The 16,718-nt window shown below is 43.2% G+C and overlaps 1 protein-coding gene across 8 annotated transcripts in view; it reads left to right on the top strand.

Annotated features, from left to right (window-relative positions):
- EHMT1 (euchromatic histone lysine methyltransferase 1) overlaps positions 1 to 16,718 on the top strand; it is a 430,700-nt gene that overhangs the window by 101,886 nt on the left and 312,096 nt on the right. For 3 of the 8 annotated variants that reach the window (XM_069072712.1, XM_069072720.1, XM_069072713.1), the window contains exon 1: positions 7,219 to 7,265. Coding sequence is in view for 1 of the 8 variants with exons in the window: in XM_069072710.1 (XP_068928811.1) it covers positions 7,245 to 7,265 (21 nt within the window). In the remaining 7 variants the exon portion in view is untranslated. Of the gene's footprint in view, positions 1 to 7,218; positions 7,270 to 7,980; positions 8,202 to 16,718 lie in introns of those variants that run through there. The other 5 variants (XM_069072710.1, XM_069072721.1, XM_069072714.1 and 2 more) reach the window with 5 other exon arrangements.

Below are 16,718 nucleotides of genomic sequence, written 5' to 3'. Positions count from 1 at the left end.
TTCATGTATAACTTTTTTTTCTTTTTGGAGGGGGGAAAGCAGGGCAATTGGGGTTAAGTGACTTGCCCAAGGTCACAAGTGTCTGAGGCTGGCTAGTAAGTGTTAAGTGTCTGAGGCTGGATTTGAACCCAGGTCCTCCTGACTCCAGGGCCGGTGCTCTATTCGCTGCGCCCCTAGCACCCCCATGTATAACTTTTGTGCAGCCATAGCTTTGTTTACTTGATGATCCCTCCCCTCACAATCTCTGCTCCCCAGCCCTATCCTGAAGCTTCCTCATTTCTTATTCTCTTTCTTGTCTCTGGAATTTGGGGTGGACACTTGCCCCACTGTCTGCTCATAGCTTGAAGCTTGGAATTTTAAAATGTATAGGAGTGTTACTTGACTTCAGAACATTGCGGCCTTCAGTGAGATCCATCAAGCCGAGCCAAAAAGCTCTTATGAATCATCTGGTATATGCCAGACAGAAGTAGATCTAGGTGGCACAATGGATAGGGTGTCAGGCCTGGAGTCAGGAAGACTCGTCTTCCTGAGTTAAGATCTGGCCTCTGACACACTTACTAGCTGTGTGACCCTGGGCAAGTCACTTAGCTGTATTTGTCTTAGAAGGAGGTGGCAAACCACTCCAGTATATTTGCCAAGAAAACCCCAAATGGGGTCATGAAGAGTTGGACTCAACTGAAAAATGACTGAACAACAAAAGTATGACAGAAACTGTGCTTTGGAAATCCAAAGAAAGGCAAAAACAGTGCCTGCCCTCAAGGACCTCACAATCTAATGGGGGGAGACAACATGCAAACAACTATGTGTGTGTGTAGAATATATTGGAGGCAATCTCAGAGGGAAGGTGCTTGTATGAAAGAGCAGAGGTGTGGAGAGAGGACAGTCCAGGCATGGGAGACAGCCAGATGGAAATGCAGTCAGGGGATAGAGTAGGAGGAGGCCAGAATCACTGGATCACAGAAGACTGGAAAGGGAGGAGGAGGAGACAGTTAGGAAGAGCTTTAAAAACCCAACAGAGGGTTTTATGTTTGATCCGGGAAGTGTCTGAGAGTCACTTGAGTTTATTGATTAGGGGAGTGATGTGTTCAGAGCTATATTTAGGATAATGAATTTGATAGCTGAATGGGGAATAGACTGAAGTGGAGAGAGACTTCAGGGCAGGGAGACCAACCAAGCAGAAGGCTCTTGAAGTAGTCCAGGGGTGAGGTGAAAAGGGTGGCACTAGGGCAGCAGCTATGTCAGAGGAGAGAGGGTGTATAGAGTAGTGGCATTGGGAGAATAATGGTCACCTTGACAGTAATAGAGTTAGGAAGAGAGTTCAGCTTTGGGCATGAGTTTGGGATGTCTATGAGAAATCTAATTCAAGATGTCCAATAGGCAATTGGAGATAGGAAAGTAGAGGTCAGGGGACAGATTAGGGCTGGATAAATGCTGGGAATCATTTTTACGGAGGTAAATAATTGAATCCTTGAGGATAGTGTAGAGGGAAAAGATAAGAGGGTCCTGGACAGAGCCTCGTTTATTAGCTGTGACCTGGATGAAGATACAGCAGAGAAGACTAAAAAGGAACAGCCATACAGGTAGGAGGAGAACTAGGAGAGAATAATGTCTAGAAAATCTATAGGTGAGACTTACCAAGCAGCAGAAGCACTATAGAATTAAAGACTGCAGAGAGGTTGCAAAGGATCTAGACGGAGAAAAGACCATTAGATTTGGCAATTATGATGCCATTAGTAATTTGGAAAGAGCAGTTTTGGTTGAATGACGAAGTTGGAAGCCAGTCTGTAGAGAGTCAAGAAAGTGACAGGAAAAGAAGTGGAGGCACCAATTGTGTGTGGTTTATCCTTTGTTCTCAAAGAGGACGGTGACATCACGAAGATGATGCTATGACTTGCAAGTAAACTGGATTTAAGTGAGGGAGGGCTGTGTAGAGTCACCAGCCTCACTTTCTCCTCCAGAACCATCTGGATCCAGTGGCCAGATATAGATCAGGATGACTGGAGATGGCCCAGCGCCACTGATTATAGACGGTAGCTCAAGGAGTTTAGCAACAACAAAAAAAGAAGAGATATATAATAGGTAGCAGCTATGAGGGGATCAAGTGAAGAGTTTTTGAAAATGGGGAAGACGTGGGCATGTTTGTAGGTAGTATCGAAGGAGCCAGCAGATAGGGAGAGATTGAAGATAAGGACAATCTTTTGCAGGGATGGGATGGAATGAGATCACTCTTGAATGTAGGGGAGTTTGCCTTCACAAGAAGGGCCACATTTTCAAGTGAGACAGGGGTAAAGGATGAGATAGTGTAATGTAATGTCAAGGAAAGGCAACTTCTCAAGGTTCAGAATACCAGCATAGGTGCTCTCCATTTTATTCAGTGACAAACCAAGAACAGAGAAGGTCAAAACATGACATCATTCCAAATACAGCATTTACTAAGTGTGATTAAATAATCTCCAAGGACTACCCCACCCCAGGACCTTCCAATCATTCAATTACAAAGTCCCTGTTCTAAATACTACTCCACCCCTAGGCTGTACCTTCATTTAGTCCACCACAAAGCCCCTCTTCTCAAATGGAGATTAGTTTCCAAACATAAGTAAAATACCTTCATTTGTTCAATCACAGAGCACAAAAAGGTCAAAAGTTCCCCACCCCTGGATCACAATTGAATCTACCCCAGAGTTACATCAAGTTTAAGCACAGCACTTAATACCCAAATGGAGCTCTTTTCTTCATCTTGACATGAGGCAAGTTCTCAGCAATCTTAGTTCCTGGGGAGACAAGGCTTAGCAAAGCCACAAGATACATTTCCAGTCTCTTCATTAATTCATCCTCTGTCTGCAGAACAGTCCTAGAACCCCTGAAAACATTAGCAAAACCCTCTCCCAGGATTTCTGTAAACATACAACCAGAAAATCCTTCTTCAGGGCTTCTGAACCAACAGAAAGCTTCCCAGACCCCTGCAACAACAGCACTGTCCTTCACCAGTGGACAGTATTCACTTTCTGTCTGCAGGACAGTCTCAGGGCTTCTTAACCAAAAGCCAGGTTCCAGGACTTCTTCAACAAGAGGACTGTCCTTCACCGTGGACAGTATTCACTCTGTCTGCAGGACAGTCTCAGGGCTTCTTAACCAAAAGCCAGGTTCCAGGACTTCTTCAACAAAAGGACTGTCTTTCACCAGTGGGCAAATCTGGCAAAACAACAACAAAACAGACAGACAAAGTACCAGCAAAACAGCCATGTCTCCTCAGTCCTTGGCAGCTCAGGGGGCAGGTCTCAAAAGTCCAGGGCAATTCAAAGTGGCACTCAACAATCCTCTCAGTCTCTCTCTGCCTCCACGAGGTGATGCTTCCAAAAAGTTCTTCTGCCTCTCTCTTGTGTCTCTCCAAATCTATGTCACCAGCTCCTCCCAGTTCAGGACTTTCTTTTCACATCAACAAGTCCATCCCACAGGTGGGATTAACAAGCTCTGGGTTTTAACACAATCAGTTTGAAAACCAAGCCAATACAGGGGAATCTTTATGTTCCATTACTATCACAGATAGTTCCAGAAGGCATCTGCAACTGAGGAGGAAGGGAGAAGAGGGACGACTTCAATTTTTTCAGTGATATGAAGCAAGATTCTTAGCTGAGAGGGGAGAGGGAGGCTGGAGGAGCCATGCGAGGTTTAAAGAGAGAAAAGGCTTTTTAATGGTTGTAGTGGTACGTAGGATAGTGAATTGATTAGGAGGTGTAAAAGGGTTGCCTTGCTGCAGTGATGGCCCAGTTGAGGTTATGTAATAAAAATTTGTAGTGGACCCATGTAGTGAATGATTTCATGATTTTTTTCCATCTTTGCTTTTTGCAGCAATTGAACAGAAGCGAAGGCATCAAGAGAAGAGGACAGTGTAGAGTTGAAATAGTTCACCAAAGGATCAGGATGTAGCCAGTACTGGTTACATAATGTCCTGGGAAAGAGAACTGAGGGGTGGAGGGTTGGGAGGTAACATTAAGGAAAAGCATAAGTTTAGGATTGTAAGGCAGAGAGGCAGAATGACAAAAAGATCATGAAAAGGTTAGAGCCTAGGTTAGGCATTTCAATTTTAACAAGCAGCTTCTGAGTGCCTACTCTGTTCCAGGTTCAGGAACAAAAAAAATTAAAATTAAACAGTCCCCGCCTTTAAGAAGCTTACATTCTACTGGGAAGAAACGTACAAAGTAGATACAAAAACATGAATACATGTAATACGAGGGAGGGAGAGCATAACAAAAAGATCAGGGAAGGCCTCTAGTGAAGAGGGGAACTTAGTTATTTTTGGAAGGTCCCTAGGGATTCTATGTGGTAGAAGGGAGGAAGTGAATTCCAGAGTGAAAGGTTTTTTTTTTGTTTGTGTTTTTAAAAGAATATGTGAGGTCTAGCCATGCTTGTAGGCATCAAGAAAGGAACAAGTTCTTGGAAGGGATGGCATTGGGTGAGAGCACTGGCCTTGATAAGGATGACTTCTTCAGGAGCTGAGGAAGGAAGAAAATGGGATGAAGATCTTGGGAGGATTTGAGTGCAGACGTGAGAAGAGGGAGCTTCAGACACAATTTGCTTGCTCTACTGAGCTGGAGAGGAATGGAGGTGGCACAGATGGCTTCAGAAAAGAAGGTTTGGGATAGAAGCTGTGAATAGAATTTAGGGAAACAGTCACAGAATATTGCTGCAGCAGAAGTAGTCAGTAATTGGGGTATCTCTTTTCTCTGTGGGGTTCAGGGTCAGTTATAGGGCAGAAACCAACCCAGTTCACAGTGCCTTTTGAACAGAATCCAGAACATGGAGGACACAGATAATAGTGATTGCTGGGAATACGGCCTAGGGAGGCAACTGGAATGTCCCGTTTTCCCCCTGGCTCCTGCAAGATTCCGCCTAGTCCTTGGTGGTGGTGGGGGCTCTCGACCGCTGCCCATAGAGATCGTGGCCAGAGCTCACAACCTCTCCTCCTGTCAGGCTTTGAACGGGGGACTCTTATTTTGATGTTGGCTCCAGGGCCTATCTAAGCCTTGGCCAGATGGGGGCAGCAGTCACCTTTGGCTCGAAGGGCTGAACTCGAGCCAGGTTGGGAGCCTCCTCCCCTCTTTGTCCTCCTTCTGTTCCTCCTTAGCTCCCTAGTCGGCCCCAGGGTTGTGGCTTTAGCTGCCATTAAGATTTGAGCCCCCGAGCCCCCGCCCCCATCTCCATCTGCACTGTGCCTGGCCGACCCTCGGGGCCTGGGACCCTCCCAGCAGCATGAAGTCTGCATGCAACTGGAACATGAACTCTAATGGGTCCCACGCCATGGCTAACACGGAAACAGTGCAGACTGACATGGCCACCAATGTAGGGGCTCACAATGAGGATGGACTACAGGCTTTCTCAGCCCGACCTTTGGCTAGGAACTTTTCAGCATAAGTGGAGCTGGGAAACCTGAACCTTCCTGGAGCATCAGGGAAACCCCAACCCAGACCTCAACTTTGCTCAGTGTAGAAATTCTGACTATCAGAAAAACTTGGGACGGTGTCATTTATTAAATGCTTAAGACACTGGAACGTGCGCTCGCGCGCGCGCACGCGCACCCACCCACCCATACAAGCCAAAACGAAACAACAAAACCAACCTGTCTTCCTCCCTCTCTCCTCAGGGTTCTTTTCCCTATACACACCTTGAACTGTTCATGGGTCACACCTCCTCCCCTCTTCTGCTGTATACCCCTATTACCCCCTACCTCTCAGTTCAACATCTAGACTTAAAGCAACTCAAATGTACTACATCTATACACCCTATACATACATATATATATAAAACAAACATGCCATACACGCTTATCTGTGCTTCACGGAGTCACACAAATGCCATCTCTTCCATGACCCCTTCCCGGATCTTCCACCCCTATATAAGATGATGCTCTCTTTGCTCGGTGATTTCCAGCCCCCACCCCCCTTTGTCTGATGCACTAATAACAGCCAGCATGTCCTTTTCTCTCTGTGGCTCACTATGAATGTGAGCTGAACTCGGCTCCTCTCCCTCCACCCTCCAGGACCACAGGGGCCAAGTGACACACGAGGCGCTCGCCGGAGCCCAAAGGAAGAAGTGAGGTTTACTGGAGCTGGTACTTTGGCCAGGGCTCCTAGGCTTAGACAGAGGAGTCGCGGGCGGAGGGAGCAGCTCGGCTGTCACCTGGGGAGGGCAGCAGAGGACACGGACAAGGGGGGGAGGTTCGGAATCTCAGGGGCTACCAAGTCACCCACAGGCGGCGGCAAAAAGGTGGAGTTTGCGGGGAGAAAATTTCATTCATTTTTTCACTGAGCATCAAGCGGGCGCGGGCGATGTCGCGAATCCAGTGAGGGACCCTGGGGAGAAAGAGAAACACCATCCCGCCTTTCGTCTGCAGAGGGCGGCAGGGAGCCGCGGTGTGGCCCTGCCCCGCTGGGGCAACCCAGGGACTGGAACGGGAGGAGGGAAGCGCCAGGTGGTGTTTGTTGGGGAAGAACCCTGGGCTGAGGTGGGGATTTGGAGGCCAGGAAAAGTCGTGACTCCGCCCTTATTCCCTGGCTTTTGGTATAAGCCACTTAGGGCCTCAGTTTTCCCATCAGTACAGTGGGGATGACCATCGTTCCTTTACTAGCTAGATGACAACGTGCGCGTGGACTGGTTTTGTGATCGTGGACCTCCCCTTCCTGGAGCTTCGGATACGGGCTCTCCCGGGGGTTACTCGGCCTGGGGGCCAAGGAAAGCTGAGAATTTAGGCCCAGGATGTGTCACACTAAGCTCCATGCCTACCCTCTTGTTCCCCGCCGTCAAAAGTTTCATGGAGTCAGTAAACAAGCATTTATTAACTTTTCACTCTCAAGCTTGAGCGCCCTCACTGCCTGGAGCTGGAAGAGAGCGTTCATAACCTCAATTCCGGTCCGACCCTCCCAGGTTCCCTCTAGCGCTGGTGACGCACTTGGTTTTGGCGTTCAGGGAAGTCACGTGGCACTCCAGCTGTGCGGAAAAGCGAGTTAGGGCGCCGCCATAAGAGCTTCGTAAACTGCGCGTGCGCCCGTCGGCTCACAGTCGTGGGTCGGCTCCCTTCATTTCCTCAGTCCTAGTGGGGATGAACGGTTGCAGAGAGGGGCGGAGTCTTGGTGTGCGTGTGGCAGCGCGGGGGCGGGGCTTATCGACCAGAGGCGGGGCGCCGTGGGGGCGGGGCCTATGTGCGCGAGGCGGGACGGGGGCGGGGCCACAGTCGGGGCACCCGGGCCATGGCCGCCGCGGATTCTGAGGTGGGTGAGTGAGGGAGGGAGGGAGGGAGGAAAGGACGGGCGGAGGGACCACGGGCGGGCGGGGGCCGCGGGGCCGTTGGCGGCTAAGCGAGGCGGGGGCGGGGCGCGGCGCGGCCTCCTCTGGCTTAGGCCTGGCCCGGGGACCGCCGCCAACGGCCCTGCTGCTCCTCCCCCGGGCCTGGCTGGATCGGCCCGCGCCGGGCCGCTTTGTGTGTGTGTGTGTGCGTGCTAGTGTGCGTGCGTGTGTGTGTTCGCGCGTGCCCGCAGAGCTGGGGCAGGGGGGGCGGGGAACGACAACGAGGACGGCCGCTGCTACCGCGCCGCCCCTCATCCGGTCGCTCGCCCGTGGAGTTAAGGGCTCGGCTCGGCGCGCGGGCGGGCACCCCTCCCCCGCTCGTCTCACGGGCCGGTCCTCGTTGCCCGCGAGGCAGGCTGGGGAAGATGCCCTGGCTTGGCTTCCCCCTCCCCCATACTTTTTCCCCTAGGCCAGGGTCTCCCCACTCCTCCCCTCCCCTCCCCTCCTTTCCCACCTCCACCCATCCCATTCTCTCTCCTCCCCTTCCCAGTCTTTCCCTCCCCATCCCCCCACCCCATCCCATCCCATCCCATCCCATCCCATCCCATCCCATCCCATCTCTTCCCATCTCATCTCATCCTATTTAGGCCTGGTAAACACGAGCCCTGATGTACTGCCAGAAAGGAAAGTTAAAAGTAAATCCTAGGACAGAGGCGGACGTCTGTGTGTCTGAAAGAGTTCCTGGGCTTCATGTGGGAGGCAGCTTCTGGGTTAGGCCTAGCATAGAAAGGACTGAGAACCTTCAAGACAAAAGAGTAGGAGAACAAGCAGTAGAGAGGAAGATGGGGTCGGTTGATGGGAACAGCTAGGCCCATTCCTGAATGTACTCAAGACAAGCTTGAAACTGAAGGGAAACTTAGGTGAGAGAATGAAGACTTAACTCTTTTCCTTGAGTTGTATTTCCTTGTTGTTGATCTTTCATTTGTGTAATGGAACATTACAGATCACTTTTAATGAATAGGTGGGCATAAGTCTAATAACACTTTGTGGAGACAATACTTTTACTTTTTGAGGAGTAAGGAATGCAAGATTGTACCATTCCTTAACTTTTACCTAGAGATAAAACTAAACTGATTATGATCTAGTCAGAGGACAAGCTTGTCTTTCCCCTTTGCCAGTTCTCACAGTGATTTTTTTTTTGATAAGTAGAACTAGCAGAATTAAGGTTTTTATTAAGGCCTCATCACTAGGGTATAGAATATTGATGGCTTGTTGAGTATAGGCAGCTTTTAAAAATTATCAGTGTTCATTTTAGGGGAAAAGTTAGCGATTTTAGGTGGCCTCACAGATGACCTAACCATTTATATCCAGGGATCTTTTTTTAAACTTGACCTTAAAGGTCAGTTTGTTAGGTGTTGTTAGGCTGGTGTATGGAATTAAATATGTAAGTGCCTTTAGCAGTGCTCACATGGTCTCTTCAGTGTGGGACAGATGAATTTCAAGTGGCCAAAGGGTCACTTAGAGAATGCTTCCCAGTGTAGGCTCCTAGAGGCATCATGTGATAGAAGGAGCCCTAGATTTGGAGTCAGAAGACCACAATTTGAATCCTGATTTCCTGAATCTTATTAGTTGTGTTTAGTGAGTTAACCTTTCTGTGCCTCAATGTCGTTATCTATAAATTGGCATTATACTTGCAATATCTATCTTAGTTTAGGGACTGTACTTATTTTATATATATTTTACATATTTTATAACATTATATAATTATGAATCTGTTGACATCCCCTACCTCTCCTCTGCAGCCATACATTATCAAACAAGAATTATCTTGTGCCATACATTACCAAATCCTACTATGTTGGATCATTCTTAGAAATAACAATACTTTTTTTCTTTTTTGGTCTGGACTTGTGATTTCATCTATGGAGAACTTTCTGATATGGAAACTACCTATACTAATAAAGATCAACACCTTTTCTGAAATTTTTAGTTTGATAGAATTGCTTGGTGGACATTGAGGCTTACAGATGGTCAGATTTAGGTAATAGGTGTCAAAAGCTGGACTTTAGCCCAGGTCTTCCTGACTCTAACGCCTACCCTTTATCTGTTAGGGTAACCAGTCTCTGTCTCTGTCTCTGTCTCTCTGTCTCTCTCTCTGTCTCTCTGTCTCTCTCTCTGTCTCTCTGTCTCTCTCTGTCTCTCTGTCTCTCTGTCTCTCTCTGTCTCTGTCTCTCTCTCTCTCTGTCTCTCTCTCTCTCTCTCTCTCTCTCTCTCTCTCTCTCTCTCTCTCGTGTGTCTCTGTGTGTCTCTCTCATGTATATGTATGGTGAACAATTTATTTTTCCAGTATATTCTTAATCACATATAATAATGGCTAATTAAATGCTTAGCATAGTAAGGTTAGTACGTTGCTTTGCACCTAGTAGACATTTAGTATTTTTGACTGTAGAATAAAGTAAAGGAATGAAGTGTATCTAAAACAAAATTGAAAATTACCTTTGTTAGACACTGCAAGGTCAGTGCTGTTTTTTTTTTTAAAGTGATTATTTGTTTAGAATTCCATAAACTTTTCTTTATGTACCATCATGGAACAAAAATTGTTTGAAGTTATAGTCTTTGTCAGAAGTTGATTGACTGACTTTGAGAACTTGGACAAATCTCTTAAACCTTTCAGTACCTGAGCCCCAGGTAACTCTTTAAGACTATTAATTGTAGAACATTTTCCTCTTGGCTTTGGTAGAGGCAGTTTCCTCAAAAGTTCCCCTGTACTTATCAAGTGACAAGCCTTAACCAAAAAAACAAAAAATAAAGGAATACGAAGAGAAGAAAGCTCTTTTATTGTCAATACACTACTTATTTGGGACAGAACCCACAGAATTACTACTTCAAGAATCATAGATTCTTAGAGTGTCAGGGAGTCTTTTAAATAGTTATATAGTTCAGTGTCTCCTAGGATATAGTAAACCCTCCAGGTGACCCCCTTCTCCCCCAATCCCCAACTCTATGATAAGTTATCTAAGTTCTGTTTTTATATATGCAGAGAGATGGCTCTTTTTGCTCTGTTTTTGGACAACTCTGATTGTTAAAATGAGGTGAAATCTACTACTCCTCTGTAGTATTTATTAGTTGTGTCCTCTGTAGCCACACAGATTATTTAATCCATGCATACGGCAGTCCTTTAAATATTTGAAATGTATTATCATGTCTACTATAGGCCTCTAGGTTTAACATTCTCAGTTTAAAACAAAAACAGCCAAGCATTCCTACTATGACATTATTTGACATTATTTCTTATGCACTTGCTGTCCTGGTCACTCTTCCCAGGACTTGATTTAATTTGTCAGTTCCCTTAAAATGTAGTGCCCAAAATTCAACATATTCTAGATTGGTCTGATTTTTGTAGTGTTCAGTGAGACTCTTGCCTTCTTTATCCTTTCACTAATATAGCCTAAGATTACTTTAGCCATTTTGGTCATCACATGCTACTGAGGATTCATAAACAGTAAATTAATACACCAATGATAATTTTTACATGAACTGATGTTAAGGTAAGTCTCTCCCATTTTGTGTTCTCTGAAGTTGGGTTTTGAAAATTTTGTTGCAGGATTTTACGTTTATTCTTGTTAGATTCATCTTACTGTTCCAGTTTGATGAGATCTTTCCAACATATTGGCTCTCCCTTACAGCTCTATATCATTTGAATACTTGGCAATGTATTGGATAAGGGGAGGAGGTGAGGGAGAAGGAAGAGTTGAGGGATGATTTTGAGGTTACTTTCCCAAGTGAGTAAGTATTTTTCACAAGCTTTGGTTCATTCCCTCTTCCTCAGACAGTTGTGAAGAAAGTTTTTAATAAAACTAGCCTTCTCAACAGCATTCTTACAGATTTCTGGCATGCTTTTGTTATATATATGCTCTTCTATTCTTTCTTGTCCTTTTTAGTTCTGGGCTCTTCTGAGAACTCATGAGTATTATTTCTTTGAACTTCTTAAGGTCTTAGATATGTCTGACTATGTCTAGCATTTCCTTCCTTGACATTCATGGTCACCTGTTGCTAGGTTCTTATTACTTTTATTTTACCAGCCACACTCCCTGTTGGTCATAATTGCTGTAGATTCAGAGTATCACTTCCCCTACTTGTGTTCTCTACATTCTGAGAAAGGAAATTGTTGGCAAGTTATCTTATGAATTTATCAGATATCTCCAGACTCTGGAATGAGACTTCTAACAGATGTCAGGATAATTGAAGATCTCCATAGCCATGTAACTTTACTTTTATGCTAGTTTTGTAATCTATATTTGGGAAGTATTATCCATATCTTCCATCTGTGCAAGAGAGCCTATGATATACTCCAATAATAACATTTGTTTTTTCCACTCCTTTTATCTTCGTGCACATGCTTCCCTTCTCAAGTTGTGGATTTCCCATGTGTGTATGTATTTATCTTTGACATGTAGTGCTACTCTTGCCCTTTATACCAGATCTTTTTCTTTTATATAAAATAGTTATATTCTGATATTCTTTCTCTAAGCTCTATCCTACCAGATGTTTGTATGGTCTTATTTATCCCCTCTATTTGTTAAAATGATAAATTTATTTTGATTATTATACATTGGTTTGTAAGAATGTGTTGATCCTATTCTTGTCAGTAATTTTGTTCTTTCAGTTTCTGAACATCATCTCCACTACTTTCATGCCTTTCTGTGCCTGGCTTCTTTCTTTCTGGTGCTGGCTTCTTTTCTCTTTGTTTTTTTTCAGTTTATGGCTTCCTAATCAAATTGACACATACTCAGTTTTCATGGTCTTAATCATCTTTCTAGCCTTCTAACTAAGTCTTTGATCCTCTGATCCTCCTTTTTCTTTAAGAGTTATAACTTTTAATTGGAAGAAGACTTGAAAACAGCTCCTGTACCCAGAATACCTTTAGTTTTACTGTCCAATGATCACTGAAAATACTGTAAAAGTCTATTTTGGTTTTTTCATTTGTTTCCATATAAATCAACAGATGTGTACGATGTCTGACAGTTATAGCAGCAAGCACCCCAGCATCCCCAGGATGGCTGCCCACACAGGTTCTTAGATCTGCTTTGCTAAAGGAAAGCAACTCAAAATGGCTTAACAAGCTTACTTTTAATCAATCAAACATATATCTTTTACCTAGTTCAGGTGGAAAAGGTCAGCACCCTGCACTTCAGAATATACAGAGGTTACAAGCATAAGTTACAAGAACATTTCAGCAGACAGGCTTCTAAACTGTCCAGCCATTACATACATCCATACCAAATCACAGTTACCAGAGAGGGAAGCATCAACATCTTAGTTTTCAAAGCCTGGGGGCTCTCAACTGCTGCCCAGAGTCTCATCTGGTCAAATCACACAACACTTCTCAAAGTGAGCCCCAAAGCAAAGCCTCCCATCAGGGCTTATATAGCCTCCTGGTTCAGAGAATGTAACAACCTTCTAGACTCACTGCCCAATCACAAAGTATCTCCTGAGAAACAAGCCTCCCACCACAGGCTCCATAGGGCAGGGAAGATCTTAAAAAATTTATATTCCCATTACAACAGTCTTAGTAAAATTTGTTTTGTCTTAGAGGCCATAGGATGAAAATACTACTCTCCATTGGTTCATCATTACCGGTAAACAGGGGGTTATTAATTACCACAATTTGCTTATTTTTTTTCTTAGCTTCAGGTACAGGTTTTTTCTTTTTTTAAAGCAATTGGGGTTAAGTAACTTGCTCAAGGTTACACGGCCAGTTTTTTTTGTCTGTGTGGGTTAGGTATCTGAGTTCGGAACCAATCCTGCATCCTCCTGACGCCACGCTCTTACTCACTGTTCCACCTAGCTGCTCCTAGGTGCAGGTTTTGTTATATGTACTGTTGCCTATGGATTATTATTGTACTGTATTATAAGGGATAAGGTTCAGATCCATTTTCTACAATAGAGCCTTGAAGTTTGTATCTAAAAGTTCCACTTTTTCATCTTTAATGTGTTCTTCCACTTGCCTAGTAATTCAGTTGAATTTTAGAAAGTGCCTACCATGTATAAAGTTAGATAAACTAGGTGATCTAGGTGCTGAGGAAACAGACAAAAATGAATGTTCTGCCTCTCTTAATGCCTTGCTTGCACCTTTGAAAGTTCAAGTTAAGTACCACCTTCTTAAAAGTAGAAAGCTTTTCCTGATTTCCCCCTCCAAGCTGTTAGTCCCCTATCTCCCCACAAGTTACTTTGTATTTATCTTGTATGTATTTATTCAAATATATATACTTCGTTTCTTTTAATAGAATGTAAGTTCATGGGCAGGAATTGTTTTTGGTCTTTGTATGATCAGTGCCTAGCACAGTGCCTGGTACATAGTAGTTGCTTAATGAACCTATATTGATTGCTTGAAATGATCCCTGCCCTGAAGAGCTTATATTGTATCATCTTGTCTCTGGTTTTGATAACCATCTGTTTCAGAGTTTATTTTTACTTCCTTCATGGGTTATGTTTTTGTCTTTTTGTATCACAAAACAGTTTTGAATTAGAACTTTGGTGGAACTCTGATTTTGTGAATGTAGGCGCTTCCTACAGCGATCATATCTTATCCTATCCAGGCCTTTGTATTCTGTGTGAATCTTGCTCATGTCTTCCCATAAGTCCTTCACAGGGCCTGCATTCAATATCCTGGGGGCTCTTTTTCTAGACCAGAAGTTCTTAACCTAGGGGCTATAAACTTGATTTTAAAAAATTGATAACTATTCCAGTATAATTGGTTTCTTTGTCAATCCTTTGTATATTATGAATTTAAAAGCATTCTGAGTAGGGATACATAGATTTCATCAGGCTGCTGAAGAGGTTTGTGACACACAAAAAAAGTTAAGAACCCCTATTTTAGACCTTTTCACATTGTGAACATCTTTTGTTCTCTTAGCTGCTAACCAAACTTTTTCAGTGATGAAAAGGATATCCTTTACTGCACTTCACCCATGTTATCCTTTCTTGGTATTATTCTGCAGCCTATTGATACCCACCAAGCACCTCTTCATTGACCTTCTGATGACCTCTGGTTTAAATCTTTGGAAAACTGATCTTCTATAAGTGGAACTATATAGCATCACCAGTAGTAGAACATTAATGTTAAAAGATAAGTGACTGTTTCAGTGAAGAATTTTGAGATGATTAAAAGCACTATCCAATTTTGCAAATGTAATGCACCCTATTCTTTGTCAATTCTAGGCCTAATTCATTATTCATCTATAGTGTCTATTGTCTACACACCTATGCCCCGCCCACACACCTCTAGGAACTAGTTGCTAGCTAAAGAAGGGACCTTTTTCATCCATTTGTCTTTTCTTGTGTAGATGGTTATAGGGTTTTAGAACTTTATGAAATCAGCATAATATCATTTGTAAGCAGAAAGAGTTGGAAGACTTAACTTTTTTTTCAGGTGCATTGTTGTACATTATCCACGACAGTGGCAGACATCTAGGCAAGCATTGTTTTTTATTAATCGGAGGATTATCTCTTATTATATTATTTTAATAGATGGGAGACCTCTTTTAAGAATCCTTTAAAATCTACCTAATAATTATTTTAAAAAATATACTCAGGGGTGGCTAGGTGGTGCAGTGAATAGAGCACTAGCCCTGGAGTCAGGAGGACCTAAATTCAAATCCTGCCAGACAGGGAACAACAAAAACTAACTGTGTGACCTTGGGCAAGTCACTTAACCCCAATTGCCCTACTTTCCCCCCTTCAAAAAGCAAAAAGAAATGTGTGTGTGTGTGTGTGTGTGTGTGTGTGTGTGTGTGTGTGTGTGTATAGTCAGTCAGCACATAAGCTCATTGGGATCTTTAGTCACTATACCTTTGAGTTAGTTATATGAAGTTAAATATGTAGTCTGTTTATGAAAGCTGTGTTTTCTTCTTAAACTCATATCAAAGATGTACTTGTCACAGTCATTGGTGGAGAAAATAGTAGAAATTTAAACGTTTTGGCTATTACCCTCCAATTTCAGTTTTGAAGATGAACAGATTTAATTAAGTTTCAATGAGCTTTCTGTAAACTTCCCCCCACCCCAGTCAATCACCAAGTATTTATTAAGCACCTACTGTGTACTAAGCTAGGTGCTAGACATATAGATAAAAAGAATGAAATAATCCCTACTCAAGAACCTTACATTGTAATAGAGGGCAAAATTACATCTGTAAATATATACAACATAAATGGAAAGTTAATAAATACAGATATATACAAGGTAGTTAAATACAAAAGGGTTTAAGAGGCAGAATAATACCATTTGGGGCATCAGGAAAAGCTTGCAGAAGGAGAATGGTATTTTTTTTCATTTTTCAAATGCTTTATTAACTTCTGATTTACATCGTTCATTTCTGCCAGATTTTGAGTTACAAATTTTCTCCCCGTTTTTCCCCTACCGACTGTCCCAAAATAGCAGTCCCACAGGATATCCCCTCCTCCAATCTGCTCTCTTCAATTTTTTCTCCCATACCCCTTTCGACTTTTCCAGTAGGGCATGGTGGATCTCTATGCCCCAGTACCTGTATATCTTATTTCCCAATTACTTATAAAATAGTATTAATAATAATAATATATATGTATATATATTTTTAAACATTTGATTTTAAAGCTTTGAATTCCAGATTCATTCCCTTCCTCCCTTGTTACCCACCCTTACTGGGAAGATAAGCAGTTCAGTATAGGTTGTACATGTATAGCTAATGCAAAACATTAACATAGTAGATATATTGTAAAAGACTGACTATATTTCCCTCCCTCCTATCCCACCTCCTACTTGTTCTATTCTCTACTTTGATCCTGTCCCTTTTCAAAAGTGGGTGCTTCCACCTTCCCTCTCCCACAGCCTAACCTCCCTTGCATCATTCCCTTCCCCCCTACTCTCCTGTAGGGTGAGAAACCCTATTTAGTATGTATTTCATTCCCTCCCCAAGCCAAATTCAATGAGAATAAGGTTGACCCATTCCCTTTTGCCTTCCTATTCTTGCCCTCCATTGTAACCATTTTCCCTTGCCTCTTCTATATGAGATAGTTTACCCCATTCTGTCTCTCCCCATCTCTTCTCATTATATTCCTCTCTCACCTCTTAATTTCACCTTTTAAGTATCATCCCTTCCTATTAAATTGGTCCTATGTCCTCTATGTATACCTGTAAACATATATACATATATATACATTCACATATGTATTCATATGGCCATATACCCTCATATATATGTATATATACACACACACACACATATTTCTATTCCCTTCAACTATTTTCATACTGAGAAAAGTTTCATCAGTTACAATGATTGTTTTTCCATGTAGGAATGTTAATAGTTCAACTTTGATAAGTTCCTTATGATTTCTTTTCCCTGTTTATCTTCTCATGCTTCTCTTGCTTCTTGTATCTGAATGTCAAATTTTCTGTT

This window comes from Petaurus breviceps, unplaced genomic scaffold (genome assembly GCF_028583685.1).
Source record: "Petaurus breviceps papuanus isolate PSGF00001 unplaced genomic scaffold, PetGlider_PUasm1.0 90847, whole genome shotgun sequence".
In the NCBI taxonomy this organism is placed as follows: domain Eukaryota; kingdom Metazoa; phylum Chordata; class Mammalia; order Diprotodontia; family Petauridae; genus Petaurus; species Petaurus breviceps.
This window is presented reverse-complemented; position numbering and strand designations above follow the sequence as displayed.